General features: G+C 39.6%; 2 protein-coding genes and 1 long non-coding RNA gene across 13 annotated transcripts in view; 2 read left to right on the top strand and 1 right to left on the bottom strand.

Annotated features, from left to right (window-relative positions):
• The window catches only part of RNF149 (ring finger protein 149), a 27,604-nt gene extending 16,794 nt beyond the window's left edge, over positions 1-10,810 (top strand). Inside the window, exons 4-8 of one of the 7 annotated variants that reach the window (XM_019529531.1) lie at positions 1,205-1,287; positions 3,134-3,230; positions 5,278-5,509; positions 7,544-7,675; positions 9,415-10,810. In XM_019529531.1, the coding sequence (XP_019385076.1) occupies positions 1,205-1,287; positions 3,134-3,230; positions 5,278-5,509; positions 7,544-7,675; positions 9,415-9,473 (603 nt within the window). In that variant the 3' untranslated portion in view covers positions 9,474-10,810. Of the gene's footprint in view, positions 1-1,204; positions 1,288-3,133; positions 3,231-5,277; positions 5,510-5,828; positions 5,949-7,543; positions 7,676-9,414 lie in introns of those variants that run through there. The other 6 variants (XM_019529532.1, XM_019529535.1, XM_019529536.1 and 3 more) reach the window with 6 other exon arrangements.
• Positions 1-19,569, bottom strand: part of CNOT11 (CCR4-NOT transcription complex subunit 11) — a 48,879-nt gene that overhangs the window by 11,018 nt on the left and 18,292 nt on the right. For 2 of the 5 annotated variants that reach the window (XM_019529526.1, XM_019529529.1), the window contains exons 6-7: positions 19,471-19,567; positions 17,504-17,697 (exon numbers count right to left, since the gene is read on the bottom strand). In XM_019529526.1, the coding sequence (XP_019385071.1) occupies positions 17,504-17,697; positions 19,471-19,567 (291 nt within the window). Of the gene's footprint in view, positions 1-2,212; positions 2,697-3,590; positions 3,894-11,094; positions 11,402-17,503; positions 17,698-19,470; positions 19,568-19,569 lie in introns of those variants that run through there. The other 3 variants (XM_019529530.1, XM_019529528.1, XM_019529527.1) reach the window with 3 other exon arrangements.
• LOC109306218 lies at positions 11,395-14,082 on the top strand. The gene is made up of 2 exons (XR_002099891.1): positions 11,395-12,281; positions 13,232-14,082. It is a non-coding gene; the product is annotated as an uncharacterized LOC109306218 (long non-coding RNA).

Below are 19,569 nucleotides of genomic sequence, written 5' to 3'. Positions count from 1 at the left end.
CCCCCCCCCCCAAGTGCATATCTTATTCGTGAGAAAATAATGGCATTCGCTTTTATATGTAGCCCAGTTAAAAATTAATTTTTATTATTGGCCATGTTAAATATGTTAATGTATATGACTGCAAAATAAATGCAAAGGGAGATTTAGAGTGAAAAAGCAGTAAGACGTCTTGGGACACACAAACTTGAGGAAAGTCTGTTGCATAAATAACAGCATACTGTACTGATTGCATCTTTTTTATATGAATTTTGGGGGTGGAAGGGATAATTCTTCTCTTCAGTCTGCTTCCTCCCCCAGTTTTCTTTGCATAGTTGGTTTGTCAGGGAAAATGACTGGGGAGGATGGGGAAAGGGAAGAGAAGCAAGAGGGTGCCATGTTCAACTTTGAGAGAAGTCTTTTCTTGTTTGAAAGCTCATTATTACTTGAGAACACGGATTAGGTGTTGTATGTATGACTAGTATACTAGTTTTTATTGTAGCTTGGTTGCAGCCTGTTACAAATGTTAGCATTCAGAGAATTAAACAAGCTATCAAAAATGTTCAAGTTGACTTCAGTGGGTACAGAACTAAATATACGAAAATTTAGCCACAGTCAGAAGCTTTGGCTTCAGTTTTCTCAGACCTTCTCATTATTTTTCTTTGATTTTGAATGACAGGCAACTGCTTTCTTGTGATACTTTAAATCAGGGCTGTCTTGTTAGCAGCTGGGGGCCAAATGCCCTGCTGGGCAGATCAGTGGATGCTGTACACCCACAGCCTGCACCAGAGTGAACACTTCTGCAGCACCATGCAGGTGCAGCCCCCACCCCCTTGCACTGTGCACCTTCTGTCCCCTCCCATCCCCTACACCACGCAGGAGTCCCCCACAGCTGCTTTACCACATCCACCTGCAGCTCCAGGTTCACCCTCAGCTCCCCCAGCCTGGAGAGGGGGTAGGCAGCAAAAGCTAGAGGAAAGAAGGGAAGCATGAAGACTCTGGCTGCTCTCAGAGCCAGAGCACTGGCCAGGCAGGAACTGGGGGCTACAACTTAACCTCTTTTAGGCTGCATGCAGCCTGTAGGCCAGCAGTTGGAAGACCCCGCTTTAAAACATTTTCTCCATTATGCATTATGTAAAGTTATGTGCGATTCATATTTGTTACAATCAGGATATGATTTTGAACACTGTCTTATAGCTGTTCATTTAAATATGGTGTTTTTCTTCAGGGTTTAGATGTTGATGCAGAAAATTGTGCTGTGTGCATTGAAAACTATAAACCAAAAGATACTGTCCGAATTCTACCATGCAAGTAAGTGTTTTTTCTCTTTCTTTTACCATATTTTTCCTGAGAAACATTACTGACATTGTCACAGAGTCATACAAGGTACTGAAACTGTGCCATCTGTTTGGCCTGTTATGTGTAGAAGGCATGTATAAATGGTATTTCTTTCACATGTATGGTGTGGAATGCAAACTCTCATTTGCATATGCATGTGCAAATTAGTTTAGCTACTGCTAGTTGTCAGTATTCTTTCTAGTGAGATCATATTTGGTTTCAGGATGGATGTAGACTGCTCTCAGTGGTGACAGATGACAAAAGAAGGAGCAATAGTTTCAAGCTGCAGCAGGGGAAGTTAAGGTTGGATATTAGGAAAAACTTTCTCACTAAGAGGATGGAGAAGCACTAGGTTACCCAGAGAGGTGGTGGAATAGCCATCCTTGGCGGTTTTTAAGGCCAGACTTGACAAAGCTCTGGCTGGAGTGATCTAGCTGCTTTGAGCAGGGGGTTGGACTAGACCTCCTGAGAGATCTCTTCCCTCATTTTCTCTGATTCAGAAGGATTTTTGTAAGACCAGAGATGTATGAACAGAACAAGTACAAATAGTAATTTTGAGAGAATAGTAGTAAATGTGAAGAGAGATTTGGAGTGAAAAAGCAGTAAGACATGTAAAGCATCTTTTTGGTATGAGTTTTGATTTTTGGGGTGGAAGGGAGCATTCTTTTCTTCAATCTTTCCCTCCCCTGTCCCACCCTTCTTCCCTGTCTGGCTCCCCTCCTTCCAATTTTCTTTACCTATGGTTTGTTAGGGAAAACAATTGGGGAAGGTGGGGGAAAAGGGAGAGAAGCAAGAGTGTCACGTTCAAACCTGAGAGAAGTCTCCCCTTGTTTGAAAGTTCATTATTCCTTGAGAACATGGATTAGGTGTTATATGCATGAACCTTAAATTTTTGGGCTTAAATCTTCTGCAGATATTTTTTTTTATTTAAAATATAATCTTAGCATCCTATTAAAAATGTTAGTGTTCAGAGAATTAAATTAGCTACCAAAAATGGTACATAAGAATATAATTAATTAAAGCTTCAACATCAATTGGGGCTTTAATATGAAATATATAAAACAGTGCTTTCCTATTTGTATTGTTTTTAAATGATAATTTTTCCCCTGAAATGAGTAACCAGATATCATTTTGACAATGAGCAAAGTGAAATACTGGGCCTTAATAAGAACATTTAAAGATATACAAGTATAGGCAAAATAGATTTTAAATATTTTGCTTACACTACTTCCCTTGAGCATGTTTCAGAACAATGCTGCTCTTGCTCCACATCCATGAGATTTGGAAATGAGAGAGGGAAGCCACTCTAGAGGTGTCCTTGGAACCACTTCCAAGATCTGTTTCCTCAAATAGTTTTACCACCTCCCTTCTGGATTTGATTCCTGTGGAATGACAGCAGGTCAGTTTAGGTTGTGCTCAACAGCAGTGTCCTTAGAAGGGTTGAGCAAATGGTATAGATGGCCCTCTGAACAATTGACAAGACAGACCTTACTAGTAGTATTTTATAGCTGCTTTTTAAAACTGACACTGCTTTATCTGTGGAATCACTTAAGAGTGAGGACTGATTCTTTTTATTTATTTATTTAAAAAAGGACCAGTCTGTCTTTTGTCTGGTCTATGTTATGTATGCTTGACTTTTTTCCCATTTGCTCTTTTTACCTTGGCAATTAAAAAAAAAAAAAACCCCAAGAAACTGGTTCACCTGTTAATTTATATAACCTCCTACTTGGAATACTACAAATTTTAAAAGGGTTTATGAAGAAATAGTTGTGATTTAAAAAAAAAATATTGTGTTCTAAAGATGCTTTCTTTTCTTCAGGCATATTTTTCATAGGATATGCATTGACCCGTGGCTGGTGGACCACAGAACTTGTCCAATGTGCAAGCTAGATGTCATCAAAGCTCTGGGATACTGGGTATGTTATACATTTACTTAAGTGCGTATATACTGCCAGTGGCCAAAGCAGAAAGTAAGACAGACTGTACATCTGCCTTTTAACTGAGAACAGGTGTTCTTTAATTTATACAGGAGATTACCAGAAAACTTGGGGCTCAGATGCCACAACCATGAGTGTGGGAACCAGAACAATAGAATATATTTATTTACATTAAAATAGGCGTTCTTAATATTACATCTAAAATACAAGTTTATCCTTACAATAGCCTTGGGGTAAAAAAACACAAAAAGCTTGATTATCTCTTTCCTGCCCAGAGCAGGGGGGCTGGACCTGATGATCTCATAAGGTCCCTTCCAGCCCTAAACTTCTGTGAACCCCAATTTGTAAAATATGGAAAAAATTTGAGGGACAAGAATGTGACTTGCTGGAGGCCGCACAGTTAGAACTGTTCTATACTTCAGCAGACATGGGCATTTAGTACCCTTACTCTGACTGTGGAACTTCTCAGAAGGTTAGAGAATTAACCATAGTGCCTAAAATAAGTTAGCTGACTTCTTGTATGTTCCCCACGCTGAATTTTATCCTTGCGACTGAATCAGCATCAGAATTTTCCTGAAGAAGATTGCCAGTAGTTGGTTGAAATTGAAATGAAATCTCATCATTTTCTCTTGCTGATAGTATCTGCAAAGAGAAATGATATGTGGAAAGTTTAATTGGTAAGAATTAGTTCTGAGAGAGCTATACTTTCAGTTCTAGAAAGGTCATGGTCATCAACGTACCACTTCTCTCTGAGGTCACAAGAAGACCGTAGCACTTCTTATTATAACATACAACTTAACTTGTTTTTTGGGATTTTCATTTCATGAACTAGTTCTGTATTTTAAGTAGCTCTTCTCTTAAGTAAATGTAAAAAAGTGGAATGGTTGAAGTTATGCTAAGTGGCTATTTTTAATTCAGAACTGAGACTTTAATTATTCTGGGTACTGTATCTGACAACTGTAAAGTCAAAACATATTGGGATGGTTTATTCCACATGATCTAGAAGTTATGTTAGTGCAGAGATGATTTTAAGACACTAATAAACTAGTCAAATTCTAGGTTCCATAACCCTTTCCTTTCCATAAATCAGTAATAGGTTCCAGCGAACAGTGGAGAATGTACTTGATCTGGAAACCTTTTTTGTGACTGTTATCAGAATTGGCAGTTTCTTCTTTAAATTGAGGTTTAGGAGTGATAGATACCACAGCCAAACTGGAAATCTGATTAGAATCTACTTACTTGACAAAAGGTGATAAAGGAAGCCCATTAATAAACTGGGATTTGGGAGTTTTTAAAAAGTGGTTTACACACCAATAACACTAATTCAACACCAGTTTAGTTTGGTAATGTGGAAAATTATCAGATAGCTAAATAGTAGCATTTGTGAAATAGGTTATTTTGTCTAGTTTTAAGTGGATGAGCATCCTTGTTAGAAAATCCTTATCTTGGTGTGCAGTTTTTGCATTGGTCAAACTTTGAATGACTGTTTAGGAAAATGCTTGCACCCCTAAAACAAAACAAAACAACCCCCCCCCCCCCAAAACAAAACCTTTAACAGGCCATTGCCTGTTCTTCAGTTATAAGCCAAGGATGTCAGTACTGAAACTGCTGCTTCAACACTAAATCCCCTTTGTGAAATAGGGAACCACTATTTTACAGTGTAGCTATTCTGTACCCTTAATGTAGCTTGTATTTCTATATACAAATAATAAACTGTTACATATTCCTTTTTTGAATAACAGCTCAATTTTAAAAGCAGAACTCTCAAAGTTTTTATTCTCATTTGCATTGTTGGTAGTGGTGCAAATAGTTAATGTTACTGAATCCTTCCTACTAGAAGATCCCTTTTTCAGCTGCTTAACTTCTGGCAAAAAGTTTAACTGGAAAACTTTTGACCCAGATGTCTGTCTTGAACCAGCAGCCTTCAGTGGATTCAATATGTAAAGGTCTTCGAAAGACGGACGCTGTTTTTACTTTGCCAAGTCATAGTAAACTTGATTTTTTTTCTGATGGCTAAGCAGTTTTTCCTGGTTGGCTTTTGTTTACCTACTTTATTATGAAGGGTGACCCTGAAGATGCATTTGAAGTTCCAATACCTGAATCAATAAGTGGCAGTGTTTCCCTTGGAAGTTTGAGCATTGCTTTGCAAGAAGATGACCGAAATGAAGTAAGCGATTTGTCAGCCTCATCCACTAATGAATCTGTGTTACAATGTAACAGTTTAAAAGAGGATGCAGGTGAAACCACAGCATTACTTGGTGAGTAGTAATATAGTACATTATCATTTGGATAATCAACTGGACACTGAGCGAAGTCTTTCTCTGCTTTAGTTGAAACCTATCATTTTTTTGGTGCTGACTTGATGAATCATGAGTTCTTGCTACCTTGGCTTAAATTATTCTTTGAAGAAGTTCAGTTTTCCAAGGCTGTGATGATTTAGCCAGACTCTCCTAGATGATTGTAACTTCCTCAGCTTCCAAACCACTGAAGTAGCAGTCTGATAGGAAACTTCATTCCTTTTGGGAGCTTTGAGTATGATTTAGGGAAAGGCTGGAGGTTGTATTTCCTTTCTTATAGGTGTGTGGTCTACATGATTTCTACTTTACCATATGTCAGTTGGGGATAGATAAGAGTGCAATACTGGAGAGCAGACTCATGTGGTTTTGAGAGTTCCTTCTATCATCTGTGGTTGTCATGGTAAGTTTTAAGGAAATAACTATTTCTGGAGTGCACCAGGAATTTGGGACTTATTCCTTGTCTTTGCCTGCTAAGGCTGCACAAAGCCCTGCACTCGCTGGCTGCAGCAGGGGCTGTTGGGCTTCCTGGCAGAGCCTCTCCCCCCTTGCTCCCCAATCACACACCTCTGTCTGCTCCCAGCATCCTGGCAATTTGAAGGGAAAAAAAGCCCTGCACTCACCAGTTCTGACAGCAGAGATCAGGCCCTCTGGGTGCTTGTGGCAGAGCCCCTGTGCAGCATGGGGCAGTGGGGATTGCCCTCCCCTGCTTGGCACTCACGCGGCAGCTGGCCCATGGTGCGGGTGCATTGGGCTCGGCAGGGCCCTATGCCCTGCTTGGGAGCTGGGGCAGCTCCAGCAGTCAGCTGGAACCTGGCACTTCTCAGTCCCAGCTCCCGGAAAGTGCGCAGTGCCCTACTGAGCCACATTGCACCCACACCATGGGGCAGCTGCCACGTGAGTGCCAAGGGGGAGGGGGGCAATCCCCACTGCCCCATGGTGTTTTTTTCTTAGTGCATTTTTTGATTCCTGGGCTGCTGGTGCTGGGCAGGCAACCAGGGAGCGGGGGCTGTGTGTGTGTGTGGGGGGGAGAGGGTCTGCCCGGAGGCCCCTGAACCCCCACAACTTCTGCTGCAATTGGTGAGTGGTGGGGCATTTTTTTTAATGCCGGGACTAGGCTGGCGATGGGGCCAGGCAGGGCAGCCATGGGGGGCTTCTCCCACAGCTCCCCACACCCAGGGAGAGGCAGGCACACCCAGAAGAGCTGTGGGAGCACTTGCAGCCACCCGGCTGTGCCTGCCTCTCCCTGGCAGAGCAGAATCTCCAAATCGGCACCGAATCTCTGATTTGGCCAAATCGAATGGGGACAGTGATTCAAATCACTGTATTGAATCGGTGTCCTCTGAATTGACTGAATCCGAATTGAATACTTCCCTAGTCGCACAGGCCTACTGCCTGGGGTACCACTTCCAGAAAACAGTTATCACTTAGAAAGGTCCCTGTTTGTTTTCTTCATTCCTTAGCTCCTACATGTGCATTGCTGTGCACTAAATAACACTGCTGCAGGATGGTACTTGTGTTTACAAGTACTAACCTATCACGAGATTAACCAGTTTACTGCGACCTGATAGGGCTGCATGTGTAGACACTGAGACTTCACTGCAGAGCTAATTACACAACTGCAGTGAACGTCTCATGTAGATGCACCCACATATGAGCAATTTGCTTTCATGCCTTGATGATTAGGGCATGGTATAAGCTTTTCTGCTCATGCTTTTGATTGGGGTCCACAGTACCATAAAATGATGTTTCAGAGAGGTCCTTTTAGTTGCATGTTTGTCAGTGTCTTGCTATATATGCATACGTGTTCATTAATACAAGTTTATGGGCTTAGACAGATGTTACATTTGTCATGCTTTATGTGCTTCTTGTAGTGGGACAAGAACAAACTACCACAAGTTCACATTGTTTATCCTACTTAAGAAATGGTTGGATCAAATGTGAAATGGGAAGACCTGGGATAAAAAGTTTGTTTGAAACCATTAACTTTTGTCTCAGAAAGGCTTTCTGCAGCAAATTTTAATGTCTGTAGGTTAGTTACCCCTGGTATCCCACAGACACCCTGCTCCCCCGTGACCTTTGTCCTAAGAGGGAAGGGAGTGAGTGGCTGGTTCCCTGATAGCTCACTTGGTGAGTTGTCAAGGTAGAATCATAGAATGTTAAGATTAGAAGGGACCTCCGGAGGTCATCTAGTCCAACCACCTGCTCAAAGCAGGACCAGCCACAATTAGATCATCCCAGCCAAAGCTTTGTCTAACTGGGTTTTGAAAACACCCCAAGGATGAAGCTTCTACCACCTCTCTGATAACCTGTTCCAGTATTTTACAACCCACCTAGTGAGAAAATTCTTCCAAATATCTAACCTAAACTTCAGGTACCCAGTGTCTAGCCCCCTGTTCAGTCCGGTAAGTCAGCTGATTGATTGGTGAGTGGGTAGGGGGTCAAGGATCCTGAAACTGTTTCCTCCCCCCCACAATCTGGTGTTCTGGTTGCAGGCTTGGGTCCTCTGCAGTGCTGCTGCAACTACATGTGCTCTTGCCCAAGAGCTCTGGCAGCTGCTGCAAGGAACCCCACCTGCACAGGTGAAACATCGGCAGGAGCCAGTGTTCTGGCTGCAGAAAATCCAGGATCAATCAGCCGTGGCTTCTGTTGGGCAAGCAGCAGCAACCAGATCTACCTCCTGCCTTGCAGGAATCCCAGGAGAAGCTGCTTGTTCCGCAGGGGCCATGACAGCTCTTGTATCACCCATACCTCCCCACCCCCAGCAAGCTTCTGTAGGCTATGCTTGACAACCTTTGTGGCTGCCCTGGGACTAGGGCTGGTTTTAGGGCAGCAGTTGCAGCTGTGGGCACAGCCCTGGAGCGCACACCCCTCACGTGCACAGAGGGTGGGGATGAGGAAACTTTTTCCCACATAGCTTCTTCCAGTTGATGATGCCTGTGTAGCATTGGAGTTGGGGGTGGGGGGGAGCAGAGGGGCAGTGGTTGGAGGGCATGCGTTGGTGGCAACTCTTAATGTTTTAGCCAGGGGGCTGTACACATGTGACTGCCTATAGCAGCACTTCCCAATTTGTGGTACAGTACCACCAGTGGTATGCATTAGCAGATTTTTTTATAATGACTTTATATGACAAAAATGTGTTTGTGGTACTTCAAAGTTGAACTGAAAAATTCGCTGGTGCTACTGAAGGTTGTATTGTTTTAAATTGGTGGTGCGCAATCTGTCGAGTCTGAGAACTGCTGGCCTACAGTGTTCTGTTTCTTGTAGCACTACAAACTGTTTCATGTTACGCAGGTAACATCTGACTGAGCACTGGTAAGCTGTAAAATGAATACAATAAACAACAGCTCAAATCTGGTACTTCCAAGAGTTGCTTGGAAAAATGTTTTTCTCTAATAGTTGCAATTTTACACTCTTTAACTATTCTGAGTACGTTAGTAATGGGGTACTGTAATACAATGACATGATGTTTGCCACTAAGAGGACTTTTTCTTTGAAAAATGTCAGTTCCAGGCAATAGGTTTATAGGTCTGTGTGTTTCCCAACTTTAATCCTGTGAATCATGCAATGCTAAAAATGTTCCCTCTTCATCTTTGTCAAGCACCAGTGTAATCTTGTCTGACCAAAAAATTCAGTCTCTTTGTATGTAGTCTTTCTCTGTACAACGCTTAACTTGCTAGAGGTTAAGTTAGGTGATCCCTTAATCAGCAGGGATTTTGTGCAACTGAAGGCTGCAGAACTTGGATCCTAGTTAAGTATTTATCTTGATGACGTAACATAGTAAATAATGTAGTTTAGTTTACCCTTTTAATGTGTACAATGACCAATTTAACAGATAATGACTTACATTTTGTATTCTCTAATTTTAGACATGGATGGCAGTAATAGTCGGCATGGAGAACATCTGTCTAACGGAAATTCCCACTGAATGGCTTCATTGAAGACATTTTTAAATTAGACTGTGAAAGAACTACTTTTATTTTTTATTTAATTAGTATGAACTTTTCTCTAGTTGGAAAAATAACAATGTACATTGTTTTACCTTTCAAACTTTTCTAGTTTGTGTTTCAAAAGGGCTAACAAGACAATTTTGTACGAAGAGGATTTTTTTTTAATTTCCTCTGTCTGTTGATCTTATGAAGGATGCAATAACCCTGTTGCTGTAACAATTACTACAGAGTTGTACTCCAGGGGACTCAAAAACTAGGAAGAGAGAACAGACTGTAAAAAGTCTAATGCATAAATATATTGGGTACATTGTTTACACTTGGCATGTAGATGCAGTTGAGGACTTACAGCACTACATTTGATTAAATTATACTTTAAAAATTCAGATTAAAATTTGCTGCAACTAGAGGTGGATGGCTTTCTTTAAATAATCTCTCACTATAGATTAGACAGGAATCAAGTTTTGGGGTATTACATTTGATGAAAAATAATCTATTTAAATTTTCCTTATATAAATAAAGACTGATAGCTCTTACAGTGTATTCCACCTCAGAGCAGAATACATACATTTTCCATCTCATTAACTTTTATACTGAACTGGTCAGTAACATGTTGGTTTTCAGTACCTGCTGGACAGTCTTGACATGCTGAGCGTATAGACTTGCTTAGCATGCGCATCAGTTACCTCTATTTTAATCTTTAACTCAGTTAAATAAATAGAAAAGGGCTAACTATGGCTAGGAAATGTATTTATTAATCTATTTATGAGATTTTATGAATTTCCCTTTTAAGCCCCCCATATTCCTTATGCACACATTGGAAGCAAGATCTATATAACATTAGAGGGTTTTGCTCTTTGTCCAAGAAGCTAAACATTTTTCTTGTGGGCATTTCCCATTTAATAGTTTAAATGGATTTGTCACTAGTTTTTATTCCTTTGCTAGAGTAGCAGTATTGTGCCTTATTGGAAAGGGCAGGGGGTACCAAATCTGAAGCACCGGACTAAATAAAAACCCCTACATCTTTGTTTTATTCTCCTGTTCAGATACTTGCATGCTGTAGATGGTATAAGGCAATGCTAAACTCATTTTGTAAAGAATTACATACATTTACAACACTATAGTGTTAAATGACTTCTTAGGATTTTAGTATTGTCATGTTATAAATGACGTGGTACATTCCTCAAACTTTTTTGTAAGTAGCTACTGCAGGTTGCTTAAAATGGTGTCTCCTGCTAGACGTGTTTTAAAGTGCATTTTGTTTCTAAGATAACATGTATTTGGAATGTTTTTAAGAAAATGTGCACTTTTAAAATTTTTGTTGTGGGTCAGTTGCAGGAGTAAGTTGTTTGACGTGGTGTGTGCATGTTGTGTTTTATGTTTTGTTTTTAATTTTAGAATGAATGTTCCAAAAATAAAGGGGCTTTTGAAAGAAAAAAAAAATTGAGCATTTAGTTAGTAGAGTGAACAGTTGAGCCTCAAATAGAAATATTTCGAAAAAATATTCATGATTTGCCTCTCCTCGTGGTAGGAACATCATTCATTTAAGATCTAATGGAACAACTACCAGGTTTTACCTTTCTTACGTCAATACAAATATTGCACCTTCTGGTGTCTTTATTTTGTAAGAATCAAATGAAGGGGTGGAATATTTACTGACTGGCAATACCATTTGCACACACCTCCCCTTGATTCATAGGAACCACTATGCCTCCAAACAAGTGTTTATATATTTGTATATATCCAGAACGGTCTCATCTGAGGCTTCTCCATCCTTATCGACACAAAGTTGAACATTGATTAATCAGGACTGTGAGGATCATCAATCAGAAGCCTGAAGGAGTTATCAGCTGAAGTCTTGTGAGTCTCCATTTCATGTCTTGGGGATACTTGTAACATGGCATTCATGCTGAAGCAAATATAGTGGTGAGTAGTGTAACTTCTTTCATGCCATTTTCAAAAGTAAAAGGTATGAACATAGTAAATGTGTTAATTTTATTAGAAAGTAAGATTTGAGGAAAATCTGGAGAAAGAACTAGGAACTTGCAAACTGAAAACAGGCCTGTTACTTTCTCAGGGAGGAAGAAAGTATATAGCTGTTTCTGCCTGAATTAAAGAAAATAGCTTACCAGGAAATGAATCCGATGGCCAGGACTTGAGATATATGCACACATATTAATTAGTGTGTGTTTCTTTATAATAAGAGAGAAAAATACCTTACAAAAATTACTGCTGACATAATGATCAAATGTCCTTCAAAAGAGGCGGGAGTTCCAATAAATACTTCCTAACTTGATACCTCGCATCTAACTTTTGAGGTGTTGAGAAACCCATAGCTTCCAGATTAATTGTTCCAGTGTCTCATGCAGCTGCCTAAATTTGTGAAGTGATGTAGGATTTGTAGTAATTCTGATTATCTGCATTAGTCAGTTTAAAGCATCATGCTGTGTATTTATCTTGGTGGAGCCAAGTGTCGAAAGGATTTTTACAGTACTGAGGAATGATGACAATAAAAGGCCGAATTGCAGTGTCTCCACAAGCAGTTGCTCTCTTTGGAAGCACAATGACAAAGTCACCTGAAGCGAATTATTAGTCTGACCTCAGTAATATCTTTCTGCATTTAGCAAAAAGCAATATGTAAATAAACAGGGTAAAAAATATCTGAACACCAAGCAGAAATAAAAGACAGAAACCTGAACTGTTTCTTCCTACTTTCCAACTCATCTGACCTGTGGCTTAAAATAATAGGAAATGGAAAATAAGTCTGGGCATATTTTGTTTCAGATATGGTAAGTTTGCTTGATACAGGTAACTATTATTCATTATCTAACAGGTATATGAATCAGTTAACCTCTTGACCTAAAATTGTATGGCAGCAAGTCCCAAATGCTACATGTGCCCTGTGCAAGTTTCCTTTTGTCTGATCTATTACAGATTTGTTGAAACCTTAATGAATACTCCCAGCTGCTTCACAACTACTACTATTTCCCCCCCCCAAAACTGTAAAATAGAATACGCTACAATTTAGCCTTACCACCTCCCCTGAGGAGGGAAGATGATTTTATTTAGTTGCATGCCATGCTTAAGATGGTTATAGGCTAAAAGTAAAGCTTTTTTTTCCCCTAGATGTGACCTTTGCAAGCAATAGTAAAAAAAGTGTTTGAAGTTGCACATACAATTGGGGAAAGCTACTGTATCAAGTTCTCAAATCGTATCACAAGTATGGCTTAGCCTGTAGAGTGCAATAAGGGAGGTTCAGCTTTGTCCTAGTGAGTGTCAGCATTTTAAAACCACCCTGCAGCTTTTAGAAGTGCTCAAGAGAGCTCTAGATAATAGTGCCCTATTGATCTGCAATATCTTTTTGTAATCAAAGAAAATCAAGCTTACAGAACTTGAGGGCTAGGTATGTGCATTCAGCTAGTTTTAAATTTTCAATATTTATGTACTATCTAATGCAGTACTCTTATTGTAGTGTGTTTGGCTTAGAATATCTAAATTGACCACTCTGACCGTGGGAAATAGTGACTAGAGATAAATGGAGTTTTTTGCAGTTGCAGTGCTGAGAATCAGAAAGGTGGTGATTGACAGCTTAATTACTCTATGCCATTATACTTTTACTTCAACCACAAATAACTGTCTTGATTCTTTTATCAGTATGGCAACTTTCACCACTGCTTCAAAATAAAATTATGTACCTTTCTTAATGGCTATTTGCTGAATATTGTCTTTTCTCACACAGGTGACACGGTATGAAGATTCAGAAGCTGGAATTCTAGATTAAAAGATGCACAAATCCAAGTTTTTTACTCCATCTGGGTATCGATATCAATTCATGGATTTTTATTTATTTATGGCATTCTGTATTTGAAACTCTGATCAGTAGGAAATCTTTATGAATGCATGTACCTGCCTATGTAAGGGACAGATGCATTATCTGGAAACTTCAAGCCTATTCATACTTGAATTGGACTTAACTATAGTTCACTATGTAGATATATTGCCCATGCTATGTCTATCAAACTGTGATAATACCGTTTTTTCTATCTATGAAAAAGGATAAGAAATTGGCATTTCCACTGGATTACTTGTGTTTTGCTTCTTGTATACTTCGGTTTTTAAGAGCTATAAGAGTACGGAAGTCAGTCAAACTGACTTCACCAAAAGCATTAGTCTGCAAGTAACTGCTAGGGAAATGCACTGAATTACCATTAACATGCAGCTGTTTTTACTCTGCTAGTCACCAAAATAGGGTCCTCTTTCATGTTAGAATTAATGTATTCACCTGTAACACAGAAGCACAATTGCTTTGTTAAGACTCTGTCCTTGTTTGGAAACTACTGAAAAGCATTTGGTGTATGGTTTTGGCCTACTGAATCACTTGCTGAAGTCCTTTAAGTATACAAATAACTTGTGGATCAAATTTTTGACTTTGAGCAAAACTAGAATGAGTAACATTTAGTTTCCCCTTAAACAAATTTGGCAGTAGTACAAACTTAAGCCGTGTGTAGATATTCAGGGTGTCTTTACACATGCTCAGGGGGGTTGGGGAGGAGGTGTTTTAGTTGGAGTGGTTCTCAGGAGCTGTTCTAACAAAAATGCCCACACCACTTCATGTATCCAGGATTGCACACTTCAAAATGGCAGTGGGGGTACTTTAACTAAAGCTCGTTCAGCAAGCTTTATAGGACTCCACCATTTTGAAGTGCAGGGATGCTGAATACATGTGATGCTGAAGTGTTCTGATTTAGTCTTAATTAATTAAATTAATTGAATCTGGTTCAACATGTTTTAATTGGAATGTGTCAGAGCAAGCATCAGGCACATGTATAGGTGCCCTCAGTTTCTGCTGGGATGGCTGCTGCTGTCCCAGGAGAAAGTACAAGTATACAGATGTTCAGGATTTTTCTCCCAGAGCAAAAGTGGCTGCTCCAGGAAAAAATAACCCAGAAGTGCCTTAGCAAGAGACAGGCTGACTCTGAGCACTGCTGCCACACTCTGTCTGAGGGAACCTGCAGAGTATTAGAGAGAAGTATACTTGAGGTTGTCCTGGCTGCACAGCATCAGCACAATCTCTGCTCTTCAGATGAGTTGAATGCATGTACATGGCCTTCATGTCAGAGCCAGTCAAAATGACCAGTTATTTTCATTGAATACTTAACCTGTGTCCAGATTATGCATGGTTTCTAAGTGTATTTAAAGAGATATTGTCAGCAAACTCAATATATCTACATAATTATATGACTTATTAAATGCAATGTTCCCAGAAAACCTTAATAGACTACTTGAAGTTTATATAATAACTAATCTTTTATTTGCTTTACATGGAGCTGATATGTCCTCATTTTGTTTACCTTAAATTGCTAGTGTAAATTAAAGAATATAATACTGACCCATGGCTTGCATGCTGATAGGTAAGTGTACCTAGCATGTTATTACTGGTCTTTCATCTTTAGATCTGGGTCTCAAACCCAGCTGTGAGACGTCTTCATGAAAAACTAAAGTACAAGTTGTAAAGTGCTACAGCTATATTTTTCTTCTCCTCCTTGTTTTTCTGTTGCTTAGGGCAGAAAGTCTTCCTGAGTCCACAAGAGATCAGTTTCTTTAAATCAAATTGTTCTGGGTGGATTTAAATCAGATGCATTGGCAAATTAGTGAGGAAGCTTTCAGTTGCTTCCTATTCTGCACTAGGAAAGACTCTCTCAAAAGAAAATGCATGCCTTGCCTCTGAATTTTGTTAAAAATTATATATATTTTCTGTGGATAGAAAATGGCACATTCTCTCTTGGTTACAGCCACAGGAAGAACATATTGCTAGCATGTAATCAGGCCCCTGTGTACCAAATAGTACAAGTAGGTGGTTTTGAAACCATCACCTGAAACAGGTTCCTAACCACTGGGTTGCGGCTTGAGCCCCCTTCTCAGTCTCCCCCATCTGTCTGGCCAGGGAGCGGTTTCCACTGTCAATGATTATGTGCAGGGTTAAAGCTGGGGGCTAGGGTAGCCCTGGGAGGGGAGGCGCCTGCTCCTGCACCTGTCTGCAGGATAAAAAAATAAAATGTTAAGAGCCACTGCCCTAAAAGCCCACAGCAGTGTTTATTTTCAGTAGGAAATCCCTTTGTCTTCATCTATTATGTCCCAGCTGCAAAACTAAGTGCTTCAAGGGCTGAGCCAAACAGACCTATACATCTTTCTGAAGTGTTCAAAATGGGAGAAGCAATCCAAAAGGAACCCTAACCAGAACAAGGACTGTTGCTGAGAGAGAACATTCTCCAGACAAGGCTGCAGCTCTCTGCTGCTACATGAAGCTATTGTGAAGCTGAAGCAGTCCATCTGGGTACAAGTGCTGCAAGGATGGCATGTCTGTCCACAACTAAAATGCTAGGAGTAGGAAAACTTTCCCATGTAAGAAGGACTAACTTCATGCTGCCTGCATCACTAGAGCTAGAATGGAGAAAAGGGCACAAGTCCAATTTAGGTCATTATTGTATGATTAAAGCAGATGGCAAAGATCCTAGCTTATATATGGACCTTAATCAGGTATCACTTGTTTTAAAGGAACACTGATTTCTTTGTACTGAATACCAGCCAGACTTACAGATTTCCTCTATGTGTAATTAGTGCTTGTAAAGAAAAGCAGAATCATGTAGCATTAGTGTAGAACTGACCACTTAAGTCTGGTTAAAATTTTACAACATTGCTATATTTCAAGTTGGCAAGTCCAATAAAGCTGGAATTGAGAGAAAGTATAAGTATTAGGGCTGTGTGAAATGGCACCGTTCTGTTTCGCCTTGAGGTTTGGACAGAACAGCATTTTGTATCTAATTTCATTTTGATTTGAAACAACTGTTGTGTTTTACTTCATTGAAACAGTAAGGTTGTTTTGACTCTGTTTCACTAGATCAAATTGAGGGTGGGGAATCACTCCAGCTGGGCTGACTCCTGTCCAGCACTATGGTCGAAACGTTTTGACAGCCTCGAAACAAAATGAGGCTAGTTTCAATGTCCTTTGTTTCGTTTCAGTGTTGCTGTTTCAACCTCAAAATGAGTCGAAACCGTGTTGAAACAAACAGCTGACAATTTCACACAGACCTAATAAGTATATTTGAGTATAGTTTAGAGATGATACTGTTGTAGTCAGATAACTTTTTAGTGCCCTTGAAATACAGACTTGTTTCTTTTTCTTTTTAAAAAGAGACCTGCAGCATACCTTTATCTTACAGAATGAATGGCATTCACTTAGATGTTACTACTTAACCCCCCTGCCACTTAAACCAATTTTCATTAGGTTTAATTTCTAGCACAGCCTCCATTTGCACTATAAGGCTTTTTATATTGGACCCTAGGGATGAGGGAACTATGAATTGCTTTGCTGGCCTTTGGAAAGATAACTGACTTTATCGACTTACAAATGTGTGTGACAATTACTTCAAATGATATACTGCTGGTCTGCACACAATATACTATCCTGGCAAATACTTCATGGTTCAAATTCAGTGTTGAATAGTTAATATCAACCAAAATAGTCTGTAAGCAGCTTCTGTTTTATTCCTACCCCAGATGCCAGTTTGTTGCTTGCTGAAGCTGGCCCAAAGTTCTGTCTCTACCCAGATTATTAAAGTCTAATGAATCATTGTTCTGTGTCTGGAGAAAAACAACAGCTTTAAAACTGGGAATGTTGTATAAGTTTAGTAACTTTCTGGATTTGAGGCTTAATCTAAATTAAGATCTAGAATATAAATGCAGTCAGAAGGGTGAAAAAGCTAATGACTCGTTCCCTCCAAGCATACTATCTGCTTGAATTAAGTAATTACAATAAAGTAATAAAATTATTCCTTCTGTAGACGATACTTAAAAAAAATTCAGGATGTCCTACTATCAGAAAGGCAATATTTATTACTTTGTTTAAATGCATAAAATGCTATTTATAGTATAATAAACCAAAGAATCCAGTGATCTGTTACTATACAAAAAAACTGATACAGAATACAATCCAGCTGGTACATGGTCTTACTTTGAAGCTTTGGTCTCTGAGGGGTTTTCCCCAGTATCCAGTGTCTTCAGCAACCTGAAAAGGCCAGCTGCTTCCCGTATCCGGCTGAATTCAATACAAAATGCTTGTACTTCTATAAACAAGTCCTGTACATTAATAATTTTGTTTCGGATCAAAGACTGAAGAAAGACACAAACTAGACGTACCAGGCGATTCTGAAAAAAGAAACAGTCTAATTTCAGTAACTGAAGAAAATTTGTGCAGGTAATTCAATTAAAAGGTGATTTATGCAACAAGAAAATAACTGCAGCTGTTAACCTACTCCTTTACTTCAAATTTATGGTCTAGCCATTCAGCCTCACTCTATAAATGCTGTAATTGGACATGCTAATTTCCCTGTAACATTGAGAAGTAGAAGGGAACTGACCATCTCTTCCATATTGCTACAGGTGCCCTAAATTCATAAGAATAGTAGAGTCACAAAATACTTCAGACTTTTACATTTAAGATAACAGTTAAAAAAGAGCTCCACACAAGTCCTTTAGTAGCTTGCCAAAAAAACCCCAACGTGACTGGAGGCACTCCCATCTTGGAAATACTGGGCATTTAAGTGCCTTTCCTAAACTTAAGGCCACTTGGGATTCACACATTAAGGATCCCTGTACCTAAATCTTTAAAAGGATCCAATTCAGTAGGCACTCAAAAGATGCTTCAGGGAACACTGGAGTTTAGTACACAGGCATTTTCAAACAGAACTAGTGATTGTGCCTGCTTTTCGTATCAGAGTGCAATGTTTAAAACATTTGTCTAGCACTTACAAAGTACAAACCCATGTCCTGGAGAAGACACTAACCACTAGACTAAGGGCTAGTGTAAGATGAAGCCACTCTACAAAGTTCAGATTCATTGGAGCACAGTACAAACAATAAGAAACCTGACAAGCTCAAGGAGGTGGGCAACCCTTGGGTAACGGGACCCGAGGGTCCAGCACTAACTACCAATAGTGTTTATGTGCTATACCCAGATTCCTGCCGAGTGCAGAGACAGCCCTAGGAGTTAAAACTAGAACCTAGGGCTTCCTGCTGTGGGAGTTACTATCTAGGGGATAATTGCTTTGTCCAACCAGGATAAGAGTTTACAACTGGGCATGTCTACATGTTCATTAATGTGCTGTAATTACTAAACAATGTGCCATAATCAGCACTACTACACATAAGCACAAATACTTGTGTGATGCTTAATGCTCACTGGACTAACCTACTGCATGTTAGAATGGTTTCTGCCAGCTGTGGTAATGCACAAGAGACTTAGTCCAATGGGCATTAAGTGTCTCATGCAGATGCGCCCACTAACTAACTCTGCATTTTCAGCATATTCAGGGAAAATTATACATTACTCGAAAAAATAAGAGCCTTAAGTGAAATTACTGCAGGATGCTCATGCTGAGAAGAAAATCAGGAACCTTGAACACATAGGCTACTTAAAAAGATTTACACATGCAAGGTGCTTTCTACTCCATGCTACTAACTTCTCAAATGGAATGCTTTATTTTAGTTACCATGACCAACTACTTCATGTTAGTAATGAGTTCATGCTAATGGCAAAGCAGAACAGAAGTTGAAAGCTCAAGGACAAACAAGCAAAGAGTTTAATACCTGGAGAAGACCAGGGTATTAAGCAAACTTTGACATAACTGTGCCTGAAGTACTTTCTTAATGACAAAATAAGGAACTATTTTACAGAACATTAACTCAAAAGTGCTGACAAAACATTACTTGAATATTTACCCATATGAAACACTTGTTTAATGTATAGTGTTTGCCTTTTCCTAGGCCGCCATTCTTTGAAATGAAATGAAGTCAGGAATAGAGTTCACTTGGAACACCTTGCCAGTTTCAGTACTTAAATATGCCTGCTCTTCCCTTACTTATAGTGCAAGACACAGCTTCAGTTCTCTTCTGAAAGAAGTCACTACACCAAACACTCACCTGCATATATTTGTCCTTGATCTGTTCACATGTAGATATGCAATTGGAGATGTATAGATGAATAAATTCAGGAGGAAGATCAACTGCTGTAGTAAGCCT

Source organism: Crocodylus porosus, unplaced genomic scaffold, assembly GCF_001723895.1.
Source record: "Crocodylus porosus isolate Cpor-Errol unplaced genomic scaffold, CroPor_comp1, whole genome shotgun sequence".
NCBI lineage: Eukaryota > Metazoa > Chordata > Crocodylia > Crocodylidae > Crocodylus > Crocodylus porosus.
The sequence above is the reverse complement of the archived record's forward strand: the minus strand, read 5'-3'. Positions and strand labels throughout refer to the sequence as shown.